General features: G+C 49.7%; 2 protein-coding genes across 2 annotated transcripts in view; both read left to right on the forward strand.

Annotated features, from left to right (window-relative positions):
- The window catches only part of KIF17 (kinesin family member 17), a 38,883-nt gene extending 28,064 nt beyond the window's left edge, over window positions 1-10,819 (forward strand). The window contains exons 8-10 of the mRNA XM_066265144.1: window positions 1,206-1,437; window positions 8,855-9,113; window positions 10,713-10,819. Of these exons, the coding sequence (XP_066121241.1) occupies window positions 1,206-1,437; window positions 8,855-9,113; window positions 10,713-10,819 (598 nt within the window). The remainder of the gene's footprint in view (window positions 1-1,205; window positions 1,438-8,854; window positions 9,114-10,712) is intronic.
- Window positions 10,820-13,968: 3,149 nt separating this feature from the next.
- On the forward strand, window positions 13,969-23,062 carry DDOST (dolichyl-diphosphooligosaccharide--protein glycosyltransferase non-catalytic subunit). The gene is made up of 11 exons (XM_066270232.1): window positions 13,969-14,191; window positions 14,420-14,530; window positions 18,157-18,243; window positions 19,061-19,164; window positions 19,295-19,389; window positions 19,670-19,763; window positions 20,041-20,189; window positions 20,510-20,657; window positions 22,257-22,377; window positions 22,499-22,605; window positions 22,682-23,062. The coding sequence occupies exons 1-11, from the start codon at window positions 14,032-14,034 to the stop codon at window positions 22,829-22,831; spliced, it is 1,326 nt and encodes a 441-aa protein (XP_066126329.1). The 5' UTR covers window positions 13,969-14,031; the 3' UTR covers window positions 22,832-23,062.
- The last annotated feature ends 33 nt before the right edge of the window (window positions 23,063-23,095 follow it).

Here is a 23,095-nt window from a genome sequence, read left to right on the forward strand (position 1 = left end):
GCCCTGGCTGCTGAAGTCAGGTGCGAACCGGTGGCGAGCCAGCTGCTCGGGGTGCCCGGTTTGGCTCTTTCCCTCCAGCGTGGCCGCCTCCCTGTTGTGAATCCCTGTCACTTAGCTGTAAACCCTATGCCACTTTGGGACGAGGCAACGTCCGTAACATTTTTATGGTGCTTTACTAGATAGCGAGGAGTTCCACACACACCTTTCTTTGTGGTTATTTAAAACTTGTACCTTTAAAAGGCAAAACTAAACATTTTTGCTCTTATTGATCAATGTCACCCCATTAAATTTAATTTCTAAATAAAAATAAACTCTGAACATTTTTGAACATTAAAAATGTTCAAAATACATGTCCCTGCTCGGTTAAACATTGTGCGCTGAATGAATTCCTTAATTTTTGCACTTTTAAAAGGGAGGTATACTGGCCATAGAACATTAATTTTCTCTACACCATTTGTATACATTGCAAAACGATCACCACCAAAAGTTTAGTTCACACCCATCGCCATGCATAGTTACAAAACTTATTTTCTTGTGATGAGGACTTGTACAGTTTACTTTCTTAACAACTTTCAAATGCAGGATGCTGTGTTTTTAACTATAGTCTCTTTGCTGTACGTTGCATCCAGGACTTATTTTATCCCTGGAAGTGTGTACCTTTCAAGCACCTTCATTCCGCCAGCCCCACACCCCCCACCTCTGGTGACCCTGGTCTGTTCTGTGTTTCTCTGACCGTAGTTCCCGTGCTTTGTGTTTCAGTTTCCACCTGTAAGTGAGAGCAGACCGTATTTGTCTTCTGTCTGTCTGACGTCACTTAGCACAGTGCCCTCGCGTGCACTGAGTGTAGGGAACGTTTTCACAGGCAGGGTTTATTCCTGCCACGCAGGTTGCGTGGGAGCACGGCGGGAGGGAGCCTACTGGCTGCTGTCAGCACTGCCCTCGGGTGGCGGCTGGCGGGTGGGTTGGCTCCGTGTCCACAGGTGGATTCTGGCCTTTCCTCCTGGGCGCGGCCACCACCACGGTTGAGTTAGATCTGGTAGGAGCCTTACTTACTTCTGGCCCTGAATCAGCGGCCTCGCGTCTCTGAGCCTCAGTTTACACCTCTGTAAAGTGCAGTGGCCGGGAGGATTCCATGCGGTCACGCTGGACAGCGAGGGGTTGCGATTGGCAGATGTTGCCACGTTTGCTTCCTCCCACGTCTACAGCTTGCAGCTGCTGGAGCAGCAGGTGGTGGGCGGGGAACAGGCCGAGAACAGGGACCTGAAGGAGAAGCACAAGCGACGGAAACGCTACGCGGACGAGCGCAGAAAGCAGCTGGTGGCGGCCCTGCAGAACGAGGATGAGGACAGCGGGGACCGGGTGCTGCTCAATGTCTACGACTCCATCCAGGAGGAGGTCAGGGCCAAGAGCAGGCTGCTGGAGAAGATGCAGAGGAAGGTGAGGCCCTCAGCCCAGGCCCCGCCCCCAGCCCCGCCCCTCCTGCCCCGCCCCCACCCCAGAGCACTGGGTGCGCATTCACTCACCCTTCGCACAAGCATATAGTAAGTGCCCACGGTGGGCCATGTCCTGGTGTGGAAACAGTCACTGTGACAGATGTGTCTCTGCTGTCCTGGGTCTTACTATCTAGTGTGTGTGTGTGTGTGTGTAAGAACACAACAGAGAAACGAGCAAGAGAGTATTGGGGTGGGGAGGGGAGGGGAGGCAGCTTTATCTTCCCACTTTTATTGAAGTACAAATACCCAAATCACAAATGCACAATTATTTCCACAAAATGAGTGAGCCATGAAACTGGCACCTGGGCAGTGGAACTGAACATTAACAGCACCCCAGAAGTTCCTGGGGTCACCTCAGGTGGGGGGACCAGGACATTGTCAGGGAAGCAGTGACTTCTAAGGTGGACCTGAAAGAAGAGAGAGCCAACGGCCATGTGATGACCTGAAGGAAGAGCGCTCTGGGCCCAGAGCCGCTGATGCTGGGACTGAAGTCGGCGGTCCCAGGAACAAAGGAGCCCGTAGTGGCCCAGCGCAGGGACTGAGGTTGAGCGGAGGGAAGGGCATTCCGTCTCTGTGACAGTCACTTATAGCCAGCGAGGGGATTCAGTCGGTTCACACCGGTTCAGCAGAACTGATACTTAATTTTTGTTGAGTTCGGCCCACCAGCTGTTAAATGGCATTTGTAATCAGGGTTCTCTCGAAGGCGGGCGCCTGGGCAGCCGCCCAATGTGGAAATCACAAATTTACTTTCCTTACTCTTATCTGTGCAACAGTGTATTCTAAGTGCCGGTAGTAATGTTCATTACATCCATAGGTGAAAAAAATTGCAAGTGGGGATACTATTCAAGAAGCAAGGCCCTGGCCGGTTGGCTCAGCGGTAGAGCGTCGGCCTAGCGTGTGGAGGACCCGGGTTCGATTCCCGGCCAGGGCACATAGGAGAAGCGCCCATTTGCTTCTCCACCCCTCCGCCGCGCCTTCCTCTCTGTCTCTCTCTTCTCCTCCCGCAGCCAAGGCTCCATTGGAGCAAAGATGGCCCGGGCGCTGGGGATGGCTCTGTGGCCTCTGCCCCAGGTGCTAGAGTGGCTCTGGTCGCAACATGGCGACACCCAGGATGGGCAGAGCATCGCCTCCTGGTGGGCAGAGCATCGCCCCTGGTGGGCGTGCCGGGTGGATCCCGGTCGGGCGCATGCAGGAGTCTGTCTGACTGTCTCTCCCTGTTTCCAGCTTCAGAAAAATGCAAAAAAATAAAAAATTAAAGAAGCAATACAGAAATATCTTAAATAACGGTTTTATTGTTTTTTTTGTCAGGTGTTAATATTTTTTCATTAATATTTTAAAACTTTTATAAAAATCTAGTTTTGTGTACCTCTTTTATTTTTTTTAATTTTTATTAATTTTAATGGGGTGACATCCATAAATCAGGGTACATATGTTCAAAGAAAACATGTCCAGGTTATCTTGGCATTCAATTATGTTGCATACCCATCACCCAAAGTCAGATTGTCCTCCGTCACCTTCTATCTAGTTTTCTTTGTGCCCCTCCCCTCCCCCTTACCCTCCTCCCCTAACCACCACACTCTTGTCCATGTCTCTTAGTCTCGTTTTTATGTCCCACCTGTGTATGGAATCATGCAGTTCTTGGTTTTTTCTCATTTAATATTCTTATTTAAGTATTAAATGCATGAAATAATAAACTACCTTTCCATATATCTTTTTTAATACTTAAAACTAAGGTCATTAGGGCAGAGAACTGGCTGTTAAATTATTTGAATCTCACCATTGCTTATACCTCCTTCCACGCATCCTCTGCGTGGTCTGGGCCTCACAGTGTCTCCCTTGGCCACCTGCAGGGTGGCCCCCTCCTTGCCCCCACAGAACCCTGGCAACCAGAGGACCTTGTCAAAGCATAAAGGTGATGCTTTTCTTTTCTTCTCTCTAAACCTCTTTAATTTTATATTTTCTTTGTTGTCTTCATGCCTTTTCTTAGTACTCTTGTAATGTTTTTCAGTTGAATTCATTCTTCCTTGGATATCTCACAATTTGGTTTACTTTTCTAAGTTTTCTTAAAAAAAATTCTTTCCTAGCGGTAGAGCATCAGCCAGGCATGTGAAAGTCCCAGGTTCAATTCCCGACCAGGGCATATAGGAGAAGCGCCCATCTGCTTCTCTACCCATCCCCTTCTCCTTCCTCTCTATCTCTCTCTTCCTCTCCCGCAGCCAAGGCTCCATTGGAGCAAAGTTGGCCTGGGCGCTGAGGATGGCTCCATGGCCTCCACCTCAGGCGCTAGAATGGCTCCAGCTGCAATGGAACAACGTCCCAGATGGGCAGAGCATCGCCCCCTGGTGGGCATGCTGGGAAGATCTTGGTCGGGCACATGCGGAAGTCTGACTGCCTCCCCACTTCTAACTTTGGAAAAATACAAAAAAAAAAAACTTTCCTAAATTTGGTTAATGTTCAATTTCACCATCTTCATTTTTGTCCATTTCTATTTTAAGGTTTTGGATTTCTAATTTGAAGTTTTCATGTCTGTGACTACTTCCTGAAGGAAATTTTATTCATGTTGGGGTGTTAGGTTATGATTTTTTTTAAGTGACAGAGACAGAGAGAAGGACAGATAGGGACAGTCAGGAAGGGAGAGAGATGAGAAGCATCAATTCTTTGTTGTGGCACCTTAGTTGTTCATTGATTATGTTCTCATACATGCCTTGACCGGGGGAATACAGCAGACCAAGTGACCCCTTGCTCAAGCCAGCGACCTTGGGCTTCAAGCCAGCAGCAACCTTTGGGCTTAAGCTGGCGACCTCGGGGTTTTGAACCTGGGTCCTCTGCGTCCTAGTCTGACACTCTATTTACTGCACCACTGCCTGGTCAGGCTAATGTTCAATTCTATGTGCTTGTGCTTTGGGGGAATTTTGTTCTGAAATGCATTGATTTTCATTTTGTTTCTTACAGTAGCTTTCGTTAGATATAGCTGTTCTCTTCTATTTATTTTATAATGTTATTTGTTTTCTGCACTTCCATCAATAACTGGGGGTTTGGCGTAGCTTACCAGGCTTCTTCAGTCAAGAGCACACTCTTCTGTTCACATAGAGAAGTACAGTCTTGGATTTAGTAGTCTCCTATTGCTGCGGTAGCAAATGACCACACATTTGGTTGCCTTAAAACAACATGGATTTATTATTATATTTCCTAGTACTAGAGGTCAAAGTCTGGGTACAGTGTGGCTGCTTCACTTAGAATTCCACAGGGCTGAAATCAAGGCATCAGTAGAGCTGCATCTCTTCCTAAAGGTTCTGGGGGAGAATGCATTCCCAGGTGCTGGGCAGAATTTAGTCCTGTGTGTTTGTAGGACTGAAGTTCCCAACTCCTTGCTGGTTGTTGACTGTTTCGTCAGTTTCTAGAGGCAGCCGGCATTTCTTTTTTAAAGTCAGTTGTTTTAACAACCTTAATTCCATTTTCAAAATTCTTCTTGCCGTGAAGGATAACATATTCACAGCCATAATAGGAAGGATGAAAATCAGATAATTGGGGGTGAAAATTTAGCTTTCCAAAGCTTTTTATTTTATTTATTTTTTTTGTGTGTGAGGGCTCAGTGTGTCTTTTGTGTTTTCCTATTGTTTCTGCAGAGCTTTCGATTTTTACTTCAAGGTATACCTCCGTAGCGCCTCAGACTAATCCCATCGGTCCTGCACATGTCCTGGTCTCTTGCATCTGTTTCCAAAACAGTATCAGATCTGTTTTAGGTGTTTTCTCACTTAGAGTGTGGCTTTGTCTCTGGGGAAGTGATGTTATATGCCTTCCTATCACCTTGTTTTCCCCCTTCCTCCGCTTGTCTCCCGTGTAGGGTGGGCTTAGGAGCTGTCCTGGGTTTTTAGGTAATTTGAAGCTTCTGGTGTTCTGTCTTCTGGTCAGTAGGCTGGGCTGAGGATGGTTTCATTTTGTTCTTGTTCTCTTGGGTATTTTTTGTTTGTTTGATTTTTGGAGGACATCTCTGGGGAGATTCAGATTTAGGTGACTGCCATTATCTTCAGGTACCCAGTACTTGGTGTCTCTCACTCATTCTTTATATATTTTTAACTTTTATTTATTGATTTTTAGAGGGGAGGGAGGGAGAGACAGGAACATCAATCCATTCCTGTATGTGCTCCGACAGTGGATGGAACTGACAGCCTCTGCATAGAGAGATGATGCTCTACGAGCTATCCGGGCAGGGCTGGTGTTTATATTTTTAACATAAGCAAATAACTGTGTATATGAACACACACAATAACATCCTCCTTCTTTTTGGATAAAAGTAGCCACAATACACGCTTCCTTCCACCTACCTTTTTTTTTTCCATACGATATATCCTGAAGACCACTCCATAGCAGCATCTAGATGTAGTCCTCATTCCTCTTTACTGTTGCATGGTACTCCACTGTCAGACTGTGTTGTTGTTCATTCAGTTGGTCTCCTCTTGATGGACGTATGGGTTGTTCACAATCTTTTGCTACAATCAAAAGCACTGAGTAGATTTTGCATACTACTATTATATTTTTGGAAGGTTTCCTTTTTTTTTTTTTGACAGAGACAGATAGAGAGGCAGAGGGATAGACAGACTGGAAGGGAGAGATGAGAAGCATCAATTCTTTATTGTGGCACCTTATTTGTTCATTGATTGCTTTCTCATATGTGCCTTGACGGGGGGGGGGGGAGCTACAGCAGAGCGAGTGACCCCTTGCTCAAGCCAGTGACCTTTGGGCTCAGACCAGCAACCATGGGGTCATATCTATGATCCCACGCTCAAGCCAGTGACCCTGCACTCAAGCTGGTGACCCTGTGCTCAAGCCGGCGACCTTGGGGTTTTGAACCTGGGTTCTCCGTGTCCCAGTCTGATACTCTATCCACTGCACCACCACCTGGTCAGGCTTGGTAGGTTTCTTTTTAATTAATTCCTCCAACTGGGATTGCTGGGACAAAAAATAAATATACATGTGATTTTGCATGATACTCCCAGCTCCCCTCCACGGTTCTATCCTCTTGCATTGCTACTAGCACGTGTGTTTCTCAGTCTCAACAGAGTCAATTGAAAAAAATAATAGTATTTTTACAATTCTATACATAAGAAATAGGATCTCAGTATAGATTTTTTTTTGCATTGTAATTGACATAACATGTTAGTTTCAGGTGTACTACATAATGATTTGATATTTGTATATATTGTGAAATGATCGCCATGATTAAATCTAGTTAACATCCATCACCACACAATTACAATTGTTTTCTTGTGATAAGAACTTTTAAGAACTCTTAGCGACTTTCAAACATTCAGTACAATATTACTAACTACAATATAGTTCCCATGCTGTACATTACACTACCAGGACTTGTGTATTTTATAACTCAGGGTAGTTTTTTTCTTTTTAAGATTTTTATTCATTTTGAAGAGAGAGTAAAGAGAGAGCAAGAGAGAGAGAGAAAGAGGGGAGCAAAGTTGAACATTATTTTCATATGTTTTAGGGATATTTGCTATTTTTTCTCTGAACTTTGTTCATATCTTTTGCCCATTTTTTTTTATTAAGGTGGTAGTTACCTTTTTTTTCTTCTTATAGAAGCTCTTTATATCAGGCATGCTGTGATTTATATTAGGAATATTGACTCTTAGTCTGTAACATAAATTGGAAATACTTTCTTCCAGCTTGTTACTTTTACTATGTTTTATGGTATGTTTGCCATACAGAAATTTTAAAAAATTGTTTTGTCATATTGATCACCTTTTAGTATTACATTTAGATTTTGAGCCCTAGTTGGGAAAGTTCACTCATGTTTTCTTCTAGAGCTTGTTTTTTGGTTGGTTGTTTCTTTGTTTTCATTGGGGGAGAGAGACAGGGACAGACAAGACAGGAAGGGAGAGAGGTAGGAAGCATCAACTCATAGTTGTGGCACTTTAGTTGTTCATTGATTGCTTTCTCATATGTGCCTTGACTGAGGGTCTCCGGCAGGCATATGGATGTTCTGGGTTCAATTTCCGGTCAGGGCACACAGAAAAAGTGACCATCTGCCTCTCCCCCTCCCTCTTCCCCTCCTCTCTCTCTTCCCCTCCCACAGCCAAGGATTTGATTGGTCCACACATGGCCCCGGACACTGAGGACATTTCTGTTGGTCCTAGCTAGTCAACTCAGGTGCTAAAAATAGTTCAGTACTCAAGCATTGGCCTAAGATGGGGTTGCCGGGTGGATTCCAGTGGGGGTTCATGTGGGAGTCTGCCACTATCTCCCCTCCTCTCACCTAAAAAAACTAAAAAAGGTTCTAAAATTGATTGGGATTATGGTTACACATCTCTGAATATACTAAAAACCTCTGAATTGTACACTTTAAGTGGGTGAATGTAATACATGTGAATTATATCTCCATGAAGCTATTTTAAAAATCCCTGCAAATGATTCCAGATGTACAAATTATATATATATATATATACACATATACATATATATACACACACATATATATATATAAAGACTATTACCATGAGTACCATGGAGCTACTACCCAGTTTGAGAAGTAGAGCATTATTCATTTAGTTGAAGCCCTGGTGTGCCTGCCCCTCCATGATGGCTCCCTGTGTCCTGCCAGGTAGCCTCTCTTCTTAGTTGCCTATGTGTGCTTCTCATTCCCATGCATTTAAAGCCTCCTTCTTTACCTGCACTTTGAGGAAATAGCCTGCACACCGGGTAGTCTGGGGCTCAGGGAGAGCATGGTTAGAGTTGGACTTGGAAGTCGCTTGTGCTTAGGAGAGAATGGACAGCAAGTCGGGCAGACCTGGGCAGGAGATCAGAATAATCCATGGTCAAGTCAAGGTGGGTCTAACGCTAGTCCAGTGGTTGTCACACCATAACAGGATGGTGGCCGTGGGAAGCAGGGCTGGCTGGCTGACAGCCTATTGCTCCCCTTAGAAGAAGAATTTGTACAATTCTCTGAGCTCTCTGAGGACCGTGGTGGCGTGGTGACAGTTGTGCTGTGTAGAGCCTGCCACAGGCTCCTGAGTAAAATGTGTGAGTGTGGGATAGTGACCGAGGTGGGCCAGTGGGGCTGCTGATGACTTGTTCCTGCTCTCTGCAGGGCCATGGACACAGCAGGTGCACATTTAAGTTCTGGGTGGAGAGGTGGGTGGGTGAGTGATGGATGAAAGGATGGTGGTGGCGGGGAAGGTGAATGAATAGATGGAAGGACGGTGGCCAGATGAGGACATGAGAATGGATGGATGAGTGGCTCAGTGAACAGATGGTGAGTGGCCGGCTGGACGGGCAGCTAGTGGATGGGGAGGGCGGACGATGGGTAGGTGTTGTGGTTTCTCTCACAGCTTGTCATGCTTTGTTTTCAGCTTCGGGCGGCAGAGGTGGAGATCAAAGATCTGCAGTCCGAGTTTGAGCTGGAGAGGATTGATTATTTGGCCACCATCCAGCGGCAGGAACGTGACTTCCTGCTGTTCCAGCAGCTCCTGGAGCAGGTGCAGCCCCTGATCCGCCGGGACTGTAACTACAGCAACCTGGAGAAGATCAGGCGCGAGTCCTGCTGGGATGAGGACAGCGGCTTCTGGAAGATCCCTAAGCCCCTCATCATGAAAACCAGCCTCCCAGTAGGTCAGGAGCCTGGCTGTCCCCTCGGCCCTCCCTCCCCTCACCCACACTTCTGCAGACAGAGAGGCAGCTGCTGCCTCACCTGCTGACTGTGGGTGAAGCAGACATGTAACCCTAGATGCCAAAACACGGGGAAACTGAGAGAATCGTGTGTTCTCAGTCGGACAGATGTGGGTTGGGATTCTGGCTCCACCACTCCCTGTGTGACCTCTTTGGGACTCAGTGTCCTCATCTGTGAAACGGGAATTGATAAGAGTACCTTCCTTAGAGATTTCTAGCTAGCTTCCAATGTGTTAATACACATAAAACCTTTACACCCATGCCTATCGCATCTTAAGAGTGCGGTACATTTTATCATGATCATGATCATCACTGTCATTTCTTCCTACAGCCATCCTGTGAAGGACAGGGATCATTGCACCCATTTTACATGTGAGGAAATGGAATCTGGAAACAGGGAGAGACAGTCAGACAGACTCCCACATGTGCCCGACCGGGATCCACCCAGCACGCCCACCAGGGGCGATGCTCTGCCCACCAGAGGGCGATACTCTGCCCCTCCGGGGCGTCGCTCTGTTGCAACCAGAGCCACTCCAGCGCCTGGGGCAGAGGCCAAGGAGCCATCCCCAGCGCCCGGGCCATCTCTGCTCCAATGGAGCCTCGGCTGCAGGAGGGGAAGAGAGAGACAGAGAGGAAGGAGAGGGGGAGGGGTGGAGAAGCAGATGGGCACTTCTCCTGTGTGCCCTGGCCGGGAATCGAACCTGGGACTTCTGCACGCCAGGCCGACGTTCTACCACTGAGCCAACCAGCCAGGTCCTGGCTGCTTTTTTTTTTTTTTTTTTTCATATTTCTGAAGCTGGAAACAGGGAGAGACAGTCAGACAGACTCCCGCATGCGCCCGACCGGGATCCACCCGGCACGCCCACCAGGGGCGATGCTCTGCCCACCAGGGGGCGATGCTCTGCCCATCCTGGGCGTCGCCATGTTGCGACCAGAGCCACTCTAGTGCCTGGGGCAGAGGCCACAGAGCCATCCCCAGCGCCCGGGCCATCTTTGCTCCAATGGAGCCTTGGCTGCGGGAGGGGAAGAGAGAGACAGAGAGGAAAGCGCGGCGGAGGGGTGGAGAAGCAAATGGGCGCTTCTCCTGTGTGCCCTGGCCGGGAATCGAACCCGGGTCCTCCGCACGCTAGGCCTGGCTGCTTTTGATTTTGTAAAAAACGTTTAACTTTGTAAAAAAGGGGAAAGTTCCCGGAAAAAAAAAATAGCCAACATTCTTAACCTGAGACCACTACGGGGTTATGTTAGTCAGAATGCTTTTAGTTCCAAGTGAGGCCGTGCTTCTAGGGAGAAGGGGAGTTGGGCTCGGAACCCAGGCTTGTCTGGCTGGAGATCCCAGGCTGCGTCCCGGCCCCAGGCCCTTTGGACGCAGACAGAGTGCTGGGTCTGAGGCCTCCACCAGAGCAGCATCTTAGAGCTTGGGGTCCTCACTGCGGGCCCAAGCCCTCCGGCTGGGCGGGGGCTGGGCCAGCTTCTCCACCCACACAGTGTTTTCTCTCCTGCCTGCCCTCCTGGCTCACCGGCTCCCCTGTGCCTCTTCCACAGCACATCACAACTCACCACCAGGCCTCGGCTCTCCCCTCAACAACAACTCTGCTTTCCTACCCACCCAGGCCCCTGAAACTCCCCAGCCCCGGCCCTTCCGCCTCTAGGCCCTTGACATCCCCTTCAACAAGGCCAAGCGTAAGTAAAGCAAAACCAGCTTTGGCAGTGAGCCTCTGTAAACATAGCTGCCTGCTGTCCTGTCTGTTGGCTTCTGTCCGACTGCCAGGCCTTCCCAGGGCAGCCCCAGCTGGGCGTCCTCCCACCTGCCCCCATAGTGACTGGAGTGCTTGGGGGGACCCTTGCTGTGGGAAGACAAACTTGCCTTCCCTGTTCCCCAGAGAGCCCACCTCTGCCTGGGCCAGGAGCCCCTTGGAGGCTGGACCATCCTTGGAAAGGCCCACCCCAGCTCTCAACACCAAGGCAGTATTTGCACCTGCTCACCTGCCACAGAGCCCGCCATCTGTGCCCATCAGTGTTGTTCGGCACCTCAGCGGGCTTAGGAGCCCCAGCTCCGCCTCAAGGCCTTCGCCAGCAGCCCCAACCGAGCGGGCCGCAACTAACATGTGGATTGAACTCAACATCTCGGTGATCAGAAAGTGCCTCTGTCAAGTTGGCCCCGCTTCCCAGGGGAAGCACTGCAGGACGGTGCACGAGGCCTGTTCTCCTGCTGCTCACTCCTGGGTGGCCTGTGGCCCAAGGAGGCCACTCCGTATTAAGCTGCCCCAATAAACTGTCTTTTACCTACAAGTGCCCCTTCCCTGATTGTCTGACAGCATCACTGGGGCCCCTCCCTGCCCAGCCCCCACGGGGAAGCTCTTTGTGGAGTAAGGTTCTTAAATATCTGAGGCTTTTAGAATAAAAAGGCTCCAATCGCTTCCCAGCCTTTTGGCTCGGATCAAGTGCAAACAGGCTCCAAATTTTTTGCAACTCCATGCAATTGTGAGTACAAGTACTTTTTTTTCTGTGGAAAGCCTCTGAACTGTCATTAGATTCTCAAAGGATCTGTGACTCAGGAAAGCAGAGCCTTGTTTTGGAAAAACAGGAGCCATGTGTTACTGAGGTCCAGAGAAAGCCCAGGTTTTGCCAGCTCTCAGGCTGTGCTGGAACTGGGTGTCCTGACATGGCCAGAAACAAATCCAGGCCACCCCAGCAACACTGGACACACCTCCCCTCTTGCCAATTATAGCCCAGGCCTTCCCCATGCGAGGGGCTCACAATCTGAGGGAAAAGGTTTGGCCTTCGGTGCTTTCCTGAACCTCATTTCACCCTGAGCCTCATCTGTGAAATGGGGATAACACCCATTTCAAAGAGTTAATGTGAAGGTAAAAAAGCAAGACAGTCTCTAGTTCCTGTACATATCAGGTGCTCCGTGTCAGCCCATCATCCCTCCTCCTCTGTATTTTATACTGATTACTGTGGTCCATGCCACAGGCCACCTGCCTGGGCCAAGGAGCTCACATCCTGGAGAAGTCGGGGTAGAGTGGAGGGTGCTCAAGTAACTACAGAGATCCACCTAACCCAGGCAGGCTGCATTAGGTACTTCGAGCAAGAGGAAGCAAGATCAGGCGCTCTGGCTGGTTGGCTCAGCATTAGACGTCAGCCTGATGTGTGGAAGTCCCGGGTTTGATTCCCGGTCAGGGCACACAGAAGAAGCGCCCATTTGCTTCTCCACCCTTCCCCATCTCCTTCCTATCTCTATCTTCCCCTCCTGCAGCCAAGGTTCCACTGGAGCAAAACTGGCCCTGGGCACTGAGGATGGATCTGTGGCTTCTGTCTCAGGCACTAGATGGCTCTGGTTGCAAGGGAGCAACGCCCCAGATGGGCAGAGCATCGCCCCCTGGTGGGCATGCTGGGCGGATCCTGGTCAGGCGTGTGTGGAAGTCTGTCTCTGCCTCCCCACTTCTCACTTCAGAAAAACATCAAATAAATAAATAAATAAACAAACAAATAAATAATTTTTAGAAAGAGGAAGCGAGATCAGGTCCCTGTGGGGAACAAAATACCATTGGTGAAGGGAGCAGCATCTGGTTGGGGAGCTCTCATAAAGCAGTGGTTTTCAACCTTTTTACACTTGGGGACTGATAAAAAGAGAATTATTTCAGGGACCGCTAAGGCACAAATCACCCTGTAAGCGGATTCAACTAAGATTATTGGATCTATAATCTTCATACAACATCAGAGTGGTTAACTCTTCCACAGACTGGCATGAAAGTTTTGGCTGACTGGTAGTTGAAAATCACTGCCATAAAGGATGGAGAGACTAGCCTGGGAGGCTTGAGATGGGAGTATGGGGAGGGGGCTCCCGGTAGAAGGAGATGCATGAGCAAAAGACAGGAGAAGGGGAAGCTGAGGGTATGTTAAAGGTTGGAGGAGACCTGTTCCAGGTAAACCCCGAGCTGGGACTGAGAAGGATGAGGCTGCTGAGATGAGTTTAGGTGGCAACCTGAGAGGAATAGCGTCTGAGCTGTGGCAGACGCCTAAGCAACGGTTTGGCACCATCAGGTCTGAGGTAGAGGTGGACTGACCTCTTAGAGCTGCTTGTGGTAGCTTTCCCTTAGACCTGTGATGGGGCTGAGGCAGGTCTCAGGTGAGATGAGGCCTGCCCCTGGGTCCATTTAGAAGGGGTGGGTAGCTCATCCTAGCTGGCCTGGAGAGAAGTGAAATCCCTGGGTTCAAAGTCTAGCGAGAGACGGAGCTTGGGAATGAACCCAAGTAGAGCTTTTTAATCGCTGGGCTAGTGGACTGTCCTTTCACGCTGTCTCCAGCGTGGGCCACCAGGCTGGGCAGAACAAGTCTGTGCCATGGCCCCTGGGCACGTGGGCCGCAGGAGACCTAAGTGCCCCTGTCCCTGGTCTTATTTTCTCAACCCCTTCCTTTCTGGAGACGGTGGAGACGAGGTCGGTTCCTAGTCCCGAATCTGTCCTGGACCAGTGAGGACCCAAGAGGTGGTCCCCGGCCACCGCCGCCGATCCAGCTAGCATTTGAGATGTGACAGGGACCAAACGGGCCGTGACCATTCTAATGAGTCCTGTTGATTGGCCGCGGCTGCATAGCTGTCTTTATAGGATTGAATCGTTTCCTTTGGGGAGGCGGAGCCGTGCTACTCTCCCGCCAATAGGGTTCAGGGGCCCCGCCTACAATAGAAGTACTTCCGGTGATGCTCCTGGAGTTTTATCTTCCCGAATGAAGCTGCCGGCGCCCGGCCCGGCGTACCAAGATTACTTCCGGGTGGAACTCCACAACTCCGAGCCGTGATTGGGCAACCTTAGACGGTGACTTCTGGGGTCAGGTGCTTGGGTTCTTTGGCAGGAGTAGAAAGATGGATCCTAGCGCCGCAGCTCGTGCTTGGTCCCTCGCATGGCTGCTGCTGCTGCTGCCCTCCCTTGATCTGGTCGGCGCCAGCGGTCCCCGCACCTTAGTGCTGCTGGACAACCTCAACCTGCGGGAGACGCATTCGCTTTTCTTCCGGAGTCTGAAGGGTGAGACAGGAGTCCAAAGGGGGCTGCGGGTGAGAGTCAGGGGTTGAAAAGGTCCCGGAGTCCGAGGGCATCGGTCACCCTCTCTCTCACTCGTTTTACACGAGCGGGCCGCCCAGGTCTGGCCTGCCCCGCCCCTTCGGGGTGAGAGAAGGGCGGTCGTGATCTCTGCAGCGGTGGGTTTTTTTTTGCGTCCCGTCTGCCTCAGTTTCCTGTTCTCTCCTTGTCCAGATCGGGGCTTTGAACTCACATTCAAGACCGCAGATGACCCTAGCCTGTCTCTGATTAAGTACGGAGAGTTCCTCTATGACAATCTCATCATCTTCTCCCCCTCTGTAGAAGGTAAGTGCTGCGCGTCACCCCCAGCCAGAACCGGGATTCCGGGGCTCAGAACTGATCTGTCGCTTTCTTCTGAATCTTGGGCATGCTCTGGGCCATGGGTATGGGTCACCAGCCCTGGCCACAGCTGCTGCCAGTGAGGAGGAACATGTTAACTTCTGATGTGGGTCCGGCAGGGCACATCCCTTTTCTAAAAGACACAGCTGAAGATTGTAGAGTCAAGTGTTGCCCCACAACATGGAGCCTGGGACCTTGCTAATCCCAGAAGTGAATTTTCTCAAAAGTAGCAGATGGGAGGGACGAAGAACCCCCTAGTTAGGTTGGCCTGTGTGGAACAGGAAATGGCATGCTGTTAACATGGTGTGCTGTAACGAGGCCTGTAGCAGTTGAACTTAAGAATCAAGGTGCATTCATAGTTCTGATGCTGGAAAACGAACCTTGGTGATTTTCTAGCCCAGCCCCCTATTTGAGGCTGGCTGGGTATGTCTAGGGAGGGCGGGGGAATTGTTGAACAGAATGAATATCTTGACTAGCTTATCCAATTTGTACGTTAGCATTACTGTGACAGCGTATCTTGTGAGGCAGTCCACTCTACCACTGGACAACTCTGCTTAGAAGTTCTTACATTAAAATGTCTCCTATTTCCTACTTTATTTGGGGTGGCAGAGAGGAGGAAAGGGTTTCTTATACTCCTCAAGGCCTTAGACAATAAGTCTAATGCTTACTTTGCTTACAGGCATAGCCTTGACATAATCATAGCCTATTAAGCTATTTCTTCTCCAGACCGCATACCCCCAGTTCCTTGGGCTGTTTCCCTTTGCCATGCTTTTTGCTGAGCATCCTAGTCATTCTCTTCTTCAGTGGCTTCAGTTTATCTCCTCAGAGGACTCAGGTTGTCCCTGACCGGGGTGAAACGGGACTGCCATCTCTTCCTTCAGTAAATGAAGCTTAGGAAGTCTTCTGCTTCTTTGGCAGCTGTTTTCTTTTCTGCAGTTCATGTAAGATTGGGTTCAGCCAATCCCGGAAGTATTTTTCTCTAGGTTTCCATCATTTATCAGGTTATCCCTAACTGCCCCCTAAAATGTGTCTTTGGAATTGGCTTTTTGGAGGCAAGTGTAGTTGGGTGGAAGTAACCCCAGGTTGTACGAGTTAACATCTTCAAGTTACTGGGCAGGTGGAAGGAGTCTTCAGCAGGTTCATTAGTGTTTGCCGAGTTTCGGCTGTGTTTGGAACTCTGGACAGTAACAGAGCTTGCCTTGAGGAGTTCTTTCAGTCTTTCTTTGAGGAGATAAACATAAGGGCTTGAAATGAGTTGCCAAACCCTGTGTGCGGTGTTCGCAGTGGAGTGGAGGAACCATCCAAATTATGCTCAGAAGGTAGACTAGGAGTTGCTGAGAAGGGAGAAAATGGTGGGCGAGATAGGGAGAAGGCTGAGAAGATCGGTGGGAGAAACCTCAGAGAGCCTGAGACTGTTTCACAAATGTTAGTCGACTTTCTGATTTTTACCATATTCCATGTCATCTGTGCTAGTAATTAGTATTTTTCTTTAAATTGACTTGCATTTTATTTTTATTTGCTTATTTATTTATATTTAAAAAATTTTTTATTTTTATTTTTATTTATTTTTTTTATTTTTCTGAAGCTGGAAACAGGGAGAGACAGTCAGACAGACTCCTGCATGCGCCCGACCGGGATCCACCCGGCACGCCCACCAGGGGCGATGCTCTGCCCACCAGGGGGCGATGCTCTGCCCATCCTGGGTGTCACCATGTTGCGACCAGAGCCACTCTAGCGCCTGAGGCAGAGGCCACAGAGCCTTCCCCAGCACCTGGGCCATCTTTGCTCCAATGGAGCCTTGGCTGCGGGAGAGGAAGAGAGAGACAGAGAGGAAAGCGCGCCGGAGGAGTGGAGAAGCAAATGGGCGCTTCTCCTGTGTGCCCGGGTTGGGAATCGAACCCGGGTCCTCCGCACGCTAGGCCGACGCTCTACCGCTGAGCCAACCGGCCAGGGCTATATTTTAAAATTTTTAATGAGAGGAAGGGAGGCAGAGAGACAGACTCCCGCATGCGCCTCTACCTGGACCCACCAGCAAGCCCACTAGGGAGCGATGCTCTGCCCACCTGAACCCGTTGCTCTGCAACTGAGCCCTTTTTTAGCACCTGAGGTGGAGGCCACAGAGACATTAGCGCCTGAGGCCAGCTCACTCTATTTGAGCCATGGCTGCAGGAGAGGGGGGAGAGAAAGAGAGAGAGAGAGAGAGAGAAGGGGGAGGGTTGGAGAAGCAGATGGGTGCTTCTCCAGTGTGCCCTGACTGGAAATTGAACCCAGGACATCCACACGCCAGGGTGACACTCTGCCACTTAGCAACCGAACAGGGCCTATTTACTTATTTTTAAAAATTTATTTATTAATTTTACAGAGAGAGAAAAACATTGATCTGTTTTTCTCATTCAGTAAAGTAATGGCCACAGAAGAAGGAGCCACAGCACATCTTCTGTGCCCCCCAAAATCTGAGTCCCTCTTTATAGATAAGGAAATGGACCTAGAAGGGAAAGCCTAGATTTAAGCCCAGTGTTTCTGCCTTAACAGCAGTGCTCTGGACGTTTTGGATTGAATAATTCTTGTGAGTGACGATGCCCTGTGTATTCTAGGATGTTTAGCAGCTGCCTGGGCCTCTGCCTACTGGATGGCAGTAGCTATGTTCCTTGTGGTGATCAGAAACATCTTTACAAATTGCCCGGAAGGGGACTGCTGTACATACTGAGAAGCCGTTTTTGAGTTGTCTGAGATTTGGTCTGGCTTCTGTAGGAAAGTGGTAGATGGCTTTATAAATGCAGTATGAGAGGTTGGGTCTCCAGATACAAGGTCTGTGTCAGAAGGAAAGGTAAGGTGCTTCCCCTGTCCCCTCTGTGAAAATGACCTCAGAAAACAAGGCCATTCTCATATTCAGATCTATACAGCTAGTTTTGGATGCTTATGGCAATCACCTGACCAAACTGATCTAGAAAGGGTATGATCTCACAATTACAAATGTTGGAAATTGATGAGCCTTTTTGGTGATCCCTTTTTTTTTTAGTGGTTCTTGTACAGCTACTATGAATATAAATCTGTAGGATTACTAGGAAAAAACCTTACTTATGTTGGGCAAATAGGTACTAGTCTCAGTGGGGTATTGTTTTTAGATTCAAAAGTGCTCTCAGACAACTTAGAAGGAAGTGAAGTCAATGGGCTGTTGAAAACTGTTAGGGGACCCTAAAAATGGCTCTAAAGGTGCAGGTGACGAGTTTGAATGAAGCTGTTTCATGATATGAGTGGGAAAATGCAGCATTTCTAAACAAATATTTTATATATGACTTGGTATGTGTGTAAATAACTTGACAACTATAATTAGTGGGTGTTTGACTTTAAAAGTTTACGGATTTGAGCCCTTAGTTTTGGATCATCACATTGGGCAAATGGGAGAACTGCCCTTATCAGGGTATAATACGGTAAGTGTCTCTCGTTTGGGACCTCCAGAGGGCGATATTGTTACTGATTGTGGCGGGTGGGCTGTCCACCTTCCAGCTCCCAAGTGGCAGAGGAGCAGTGAGAGGAACCTTCTGGATCACTGGGTCTGGTGCTTCTTTCAGATTTTGGAGGCAACATCAATGTGGAGACCATCAGCACCTTTATCGACGGCGGAGGCAGTGTCCTGGTGGCTGCCAGCTCAGACATCGGTGAGTCTGACCTCAGAAGGTGCGCTGCTCTCCATTTCTCCCCAGGCCTGGGGAGCTCTGCAGGTGGGAGCTGCCGGATTGGCACTCGCTGGGTGGTCCTTTGTGGAAACAGCAGAGCCATTCAGTCCCTTCTCTCCTGTGACCAGAGCCAGTGTGATGTGGATCTTTTCAAAGGCTGGGAACCCTGTTTTATTTTTTCCCCTTTGTGTTGTTTTTGTTTTGGTGGTTTTTCTCCTTAAAAAGAGGAGACAAGTAGGGGGAGGCTAATTAGGTGAAGCTTTCCAAAGTGTTGGACAGATTTTTATTTGTTTTGTTTTCTATTTTGGAAAATTTTAAGATACTTAGAATTAGGAAGGGAATGAACCCTGTGTACTATTGACCAGCTTCAAACATGAGCAACACCTGGTCAACCTTGTTTCATTCTTTTCAGTCCTGACAGCTCTTAAAAACCACACGGATGGGGTTCCTGGTGAAGTGATGATGAGGAAGGGAGAAACCTTGTAAGCCGGGGCTCAGCCAGGTCGTTTGCTGAGGTGTTACCTTGCTTCAAAGGGGCTTTTTGTGCAGAACCATGATCGCAGTGTATTTGTGGAGGCGAGAGGCCATGTGATTTTTCGTTTTACTAATCAGATGGAGACCTCACATCTTTCACCATGCCACTGTCCAGGGGTCTCGCTGGGGCTGAGCCTGGCTGGTAATGCTGCAGGGCTCTGGGGACGACTGCGAGAGCGAGTCACGAGGATGCCAGGACAAGGGACATAGCCTGGCCCAGGCCCCACCCATAAGGGTCAGCCAAGCATCTCTTGGGCCTGTGTAGGTGACCCTCTTCGAGAGCTGGGCAGTGAATGTGGGATCGAGTTTGATGAGGAGAAAACAGCTGTCATTGACCACCACAACTACGACATCTCAGACCTTGGCCAGGTAATCAGGCCTGTCACCTTCCAGGCTCAGGCCCTTCTAGCAAAGCTCAGCCTAGAAACTGAGGGCGTCAGGAGGGACCCCTGGCATGGGGCACCTTTGTCCTGACCCCTGTCCTTCCCTGCTGCTGCAGCACACGCTCATTGTGGCCGACACTGGGAACCTGCTAAAGGCGCCGACCATTGTTGGGAAATCGTCTCTCAATCCTGTCCTCTTTCGAGGTGTTGGGTGAGTGAGCAAGGAGAGGCCAAACAGAAACCTGGGGGAGGGGGGTCACTCTATTTTGTCAGGTAGCCAACCAAACTGTATGTGGGGATATTCCTCCAGAGGATGTGGATGAGATTAATTCATGACATTAAGTCAAACTCCATAGTTATAGCAAGAGGAGAGTTAAGTGCTTAGCTATTAATAGGATTCGTTCCTGTGAAGAAATGGCCCTTAGGGGCCTCAGGACCTTTGGGCTCTGTTCTTGGGGTCAGAGTAAAGTGGTCCTCTTTTCCTTCTACAGCATGGTGGCTGACCCTGACAATCCTTTGGTATTGGACATCCTGACAGGCTCTTCTACCTCTTACTCCTTCTTCCCAGATAAGCCTATCACCCAGGTGAGGGTCTTTGCAGCCTTGAGACCCCAGGTGCTGGGCCCGGTAGCAAAGTGCTTTTGTCCTGCAGGTGAGAGTGCAGCAGGAAAGCGCGCTTTGCTGAGGCTGAGGCAGTGCAGTGGTGGGGTGGGGTGGGAAGTGGGCGGCAGCAGCGGTGTCTCAGTTCCGCCTTTAGCGGGCCAAGGCTGGTCAGGTCTAGCCTGCGTCCCCTGGCCCTAGAGGCCCAGTGGCGTGTCCTTTGTCCTGGCTCTCTGGGATGACAGTTTCACGTTGTTCCTAGTATCCCCACGCAGTGGGGAAGAACACCCTCCTGATTGCTGGGCTCCAGGCCAGGAACAACGCCCGGGTCATTTTCAGTGGCTCCCTCGACTTCTTCAGCGATGCCTTCTTCAACTCAGCAGTGCAGAAGGCCACACCTGGCTCCCAGAGGTAGGTGCCAGGGGACATGGGGGCAGGGGTCTGGGCAGTGGGTTCTATGCAGAGGAGGACTCAGATGGGGAGGAAGAAGCCTTTTGGCTAAAAGTGTCAGAGGTTAAGTATCTTTAGATGCTTTAAAATGATTTGAAGACTTGCCTTTGTTGCTATATTGCTGGTGTTAGTACTCTAAAGTTTTCTAGTAATGTCTTCCCTGGAGATGTTTTGAAAATTGTGTACTTACTGTATCGGTGACACCCATAGCAACACCTCATGTCTTTCTGTATCCCTGTTGCTTCTGGTGTTCTAACCTCTCCCGTTTGCCTCTTCTGCAGGTATTCCCAGACAGGCAACTATGAGCTAGCTGTGGCCCTCTCCCGCTGGGTGTTCAAAGAGGAGGGTGTCCTCCGTGTGGGGCCTGTGTCCCACCATCGGGTGGGCGAGACAGCCCCACCCAATGCCTACACTGTCACTGACCTTGTGGTAAGAGCTTGGAGTGGGAGGGCCCTGACGATTTAGCCAAGTTCACCCGCTCAAAAGCATGTGTGGAACACTTCTGTGTTGGAATCCTGTTAAGTTTTTTCTTTGTTTTGGTGGTTCTTTCCTTAAAAAGAGAAGATAAGTAGGGGGAAGTTAATTGGGTGGAGCCCAAAGCACTGGACAGATTTTCATTTGGTTTTGTTCCTGATTTTGGAAAATTTTAAAGATACTTAGAATTAGGAAGAGAATGAACCCTGTTTACTTACTAACCAGTTTCAACCATGAGCAACACCTGGTCAACCTTGTTTCATTCTTTTCAGTATTGACAATTTTGTTTTTATCATTATTCAGTGAGAGAAGGGGAGGCAGAGAGACTCCCGCATCCGCTCTGACAGGGATCCACCTGGCATGCCCACTAGGGGCGATGCTCCACTGCTCGGCAACCTAGCTCTTAGCACCTAAGTAGAGACCATGGAGCCGAGCTCAGTGCCCAGGGTTAACTTGCTCCAATCAAGCTAAAAGAAGGGAAGAGAGAGAGACAGAGAGAAGTGAGAGGGGAAGGGTGGAGAAGCAGATGGTCGCTTCTCCTGTGTGCCTTGACCTGGAATCAGACCTGGGACATCCATGATGCTATACCACTGAGCCAACTGGCCAGGGCCCTGACAGCTTTTTAAAACGACATTCGGTGGGTTCTTGGTGAGGTGATGATGATGGAAGGAGAAACCTTGTAAGCTGGTGCCTAAATAAGTATGAATGCTACCTATACCCAGAAGAAACTCAGGTTAGGTGCAGAGAAACCAATACCCTGATGGAGACTTTTCAAAAGGTGTGGTTTTGCTGTGGGAGTGCAGAAGTGGGCTGGACTTCACTGACTCACTGCTGGGTGAGGACTGCAAGAGAACGAAGTTGGGTTTGAGGATGAACCTGACCGGCAAGAGCAGGGGTGCCTGAGAGGGCCTGGCATGTTCCAGGGCTGGATGGAGTGTGGTTCAGGTGCAGACTTCCACAGGCCTGTGAAAAGGTCTGGATGCAAGGCAAAGGGGTAGTCTGCCTGGGGGAGTGAGGGGGCTTGCTCAGGCTCTCACAACTCCTGGAAGTTCCTGCCAGATTCGTGAGGGGGTTGGCACAACTCTGAGGGTGCCTGCATCCCTCCAGTCACTGGCCCCGTGGCTGACTGGCCTTTTTTTTTTTTTTTTTTTGTATTTTTCTGAAGCTGGAAACAGGGAGAGACAGTCAGACAGACTCCCGCATGCGCCCAACTGGGATCCACCCAGCACGCCCACCAGGGGGCGACACTCTGCCCACCAGGGGGCGATGCTCTGCCCCTCCGGGGCGTCGCTCTGTTGCAACCAGAGCCACTCCAGTGCCTAGGGCAGAGGCCAAGTAGCCATCCCCAGCACCCGGGCCATCTTTGCTCCAATGGAGCCTCGCTGCAGGAGGGGAAGAGAGACAGAGAGGAAGGAGAGGGGGAGGGGTGGAGAAGCAGATGGGCGCTTCTCCTGTGTGCCCTGGCTGGGAATCGAACCCGGGACCTCTGCACGCCAGACCGATGCTCTACCACTGAGCCAACCAGCCAGGGCCCTGATTGGCCTTTTATCTCAGGAGTACAGCATCGTGATTGAGCAGCTCTCTAATGGCAAATGGGTCCCCTTTGATGGTGATGACATTCAGCTGGAGTTTGTCCGCATCGACCCTTTTGTGAGGACCTTCCTGAAGAAGAAAGGTAAAAGCAGTTCTTGCAGGAGAGGTTGCAGGGAGTCCATCCCTGCCTCAGGCTTGCTCTGGGGGGCTTCCAGGGAAGAACTCTGGGGAAACCTTCCTGGTTCTGTGTTGATCTTCCCCAGGTGGAAAGTACAGTGTCCAGTTCAAGTTGCCCGACGTGTACGGTGTGTTCCAGTTTAAAGTGGATTACAACCGGCTAGGCTACACACATTTATACTCTTCCACACAGGTAAGCACGGGCCTCTTCAGCCAGTGTGTACCCTGCTGGGTTTGAGTGGCCACCTGTCACTTCTGTCCTGTCACAGGTGTCAGTGAGGCCACTGCAGCACACGCAGTACGAGCGCTTCATCCCCTCAGCCTATCCCTACTATGCCAGCGCCTTCTCCATGATGGTGGGGCTCTTCATCTTCAGCGTCGTCTTCTTACACATGAAGGAGAAGGAGAAGTCTGACTGAGGGACAGGGCCTTGGCACTTACAGCCTGGGACAGAAGGTTTTTAATAGGATTGGAGTTTTTTCCTCCCTTTATGGTGCCGTGGGAGTGGCAACACCTTACCTCAGTGGGGGATGCGGCACTGAGTACCAAGGGGCGGGGCTTAGGGAATGATTTTTATGTTACGTGGTATTTTTCATATGTGCAGTCACTATCATTTCTAAAATAAAGAGAAACGTTGTCCTCAAACTTCACCTGGCCCCTGTTGTGCTTTGCTCAGGGAGGGA

This window comes from Saccopteryx bilineata, chromosome 3 (genome assembly GCF_036850765.1).
Source record: "Saccopteryx bilineata isolate mSacBil1 chromosome 3, mSacBil1_pri_phased_curated, whole genome shotgun sequence".
Taxonomy (NCBI): domain Eukaryota; kingdom Metazoa; phylum Chordata; class Mammalia; order Chiroptera; family Emballonuridae; genus Saccopteryx; species Saccopteryx bilineata.

Excerpts from the sequence above, each read along its gene's own strand:
- DDOST (XM_066270232.1), top strand. The coding sequence starts at position 14,032 with ATGGATCCTAGCGCCGCAGCTCGTGCTTGGTCCCTCGCATGGCTGCTG. Across the intron at positions 19,764-20,040 it reads CAGATAAGCCTATCACCCAG|TATCCCCACGCAGTGGGGAA; the intron begins GTGAGGGTCTTT and ends CGTTGTTCCTAG. Across the intron at positions 22,378-22,498 it reads GACCTTCCTGAAGAAGAAAG|GTGGAAAGTACAGTGTCCAG; the intron begins GTAAAAGCAGTT and ends GATCTTCCCCAG.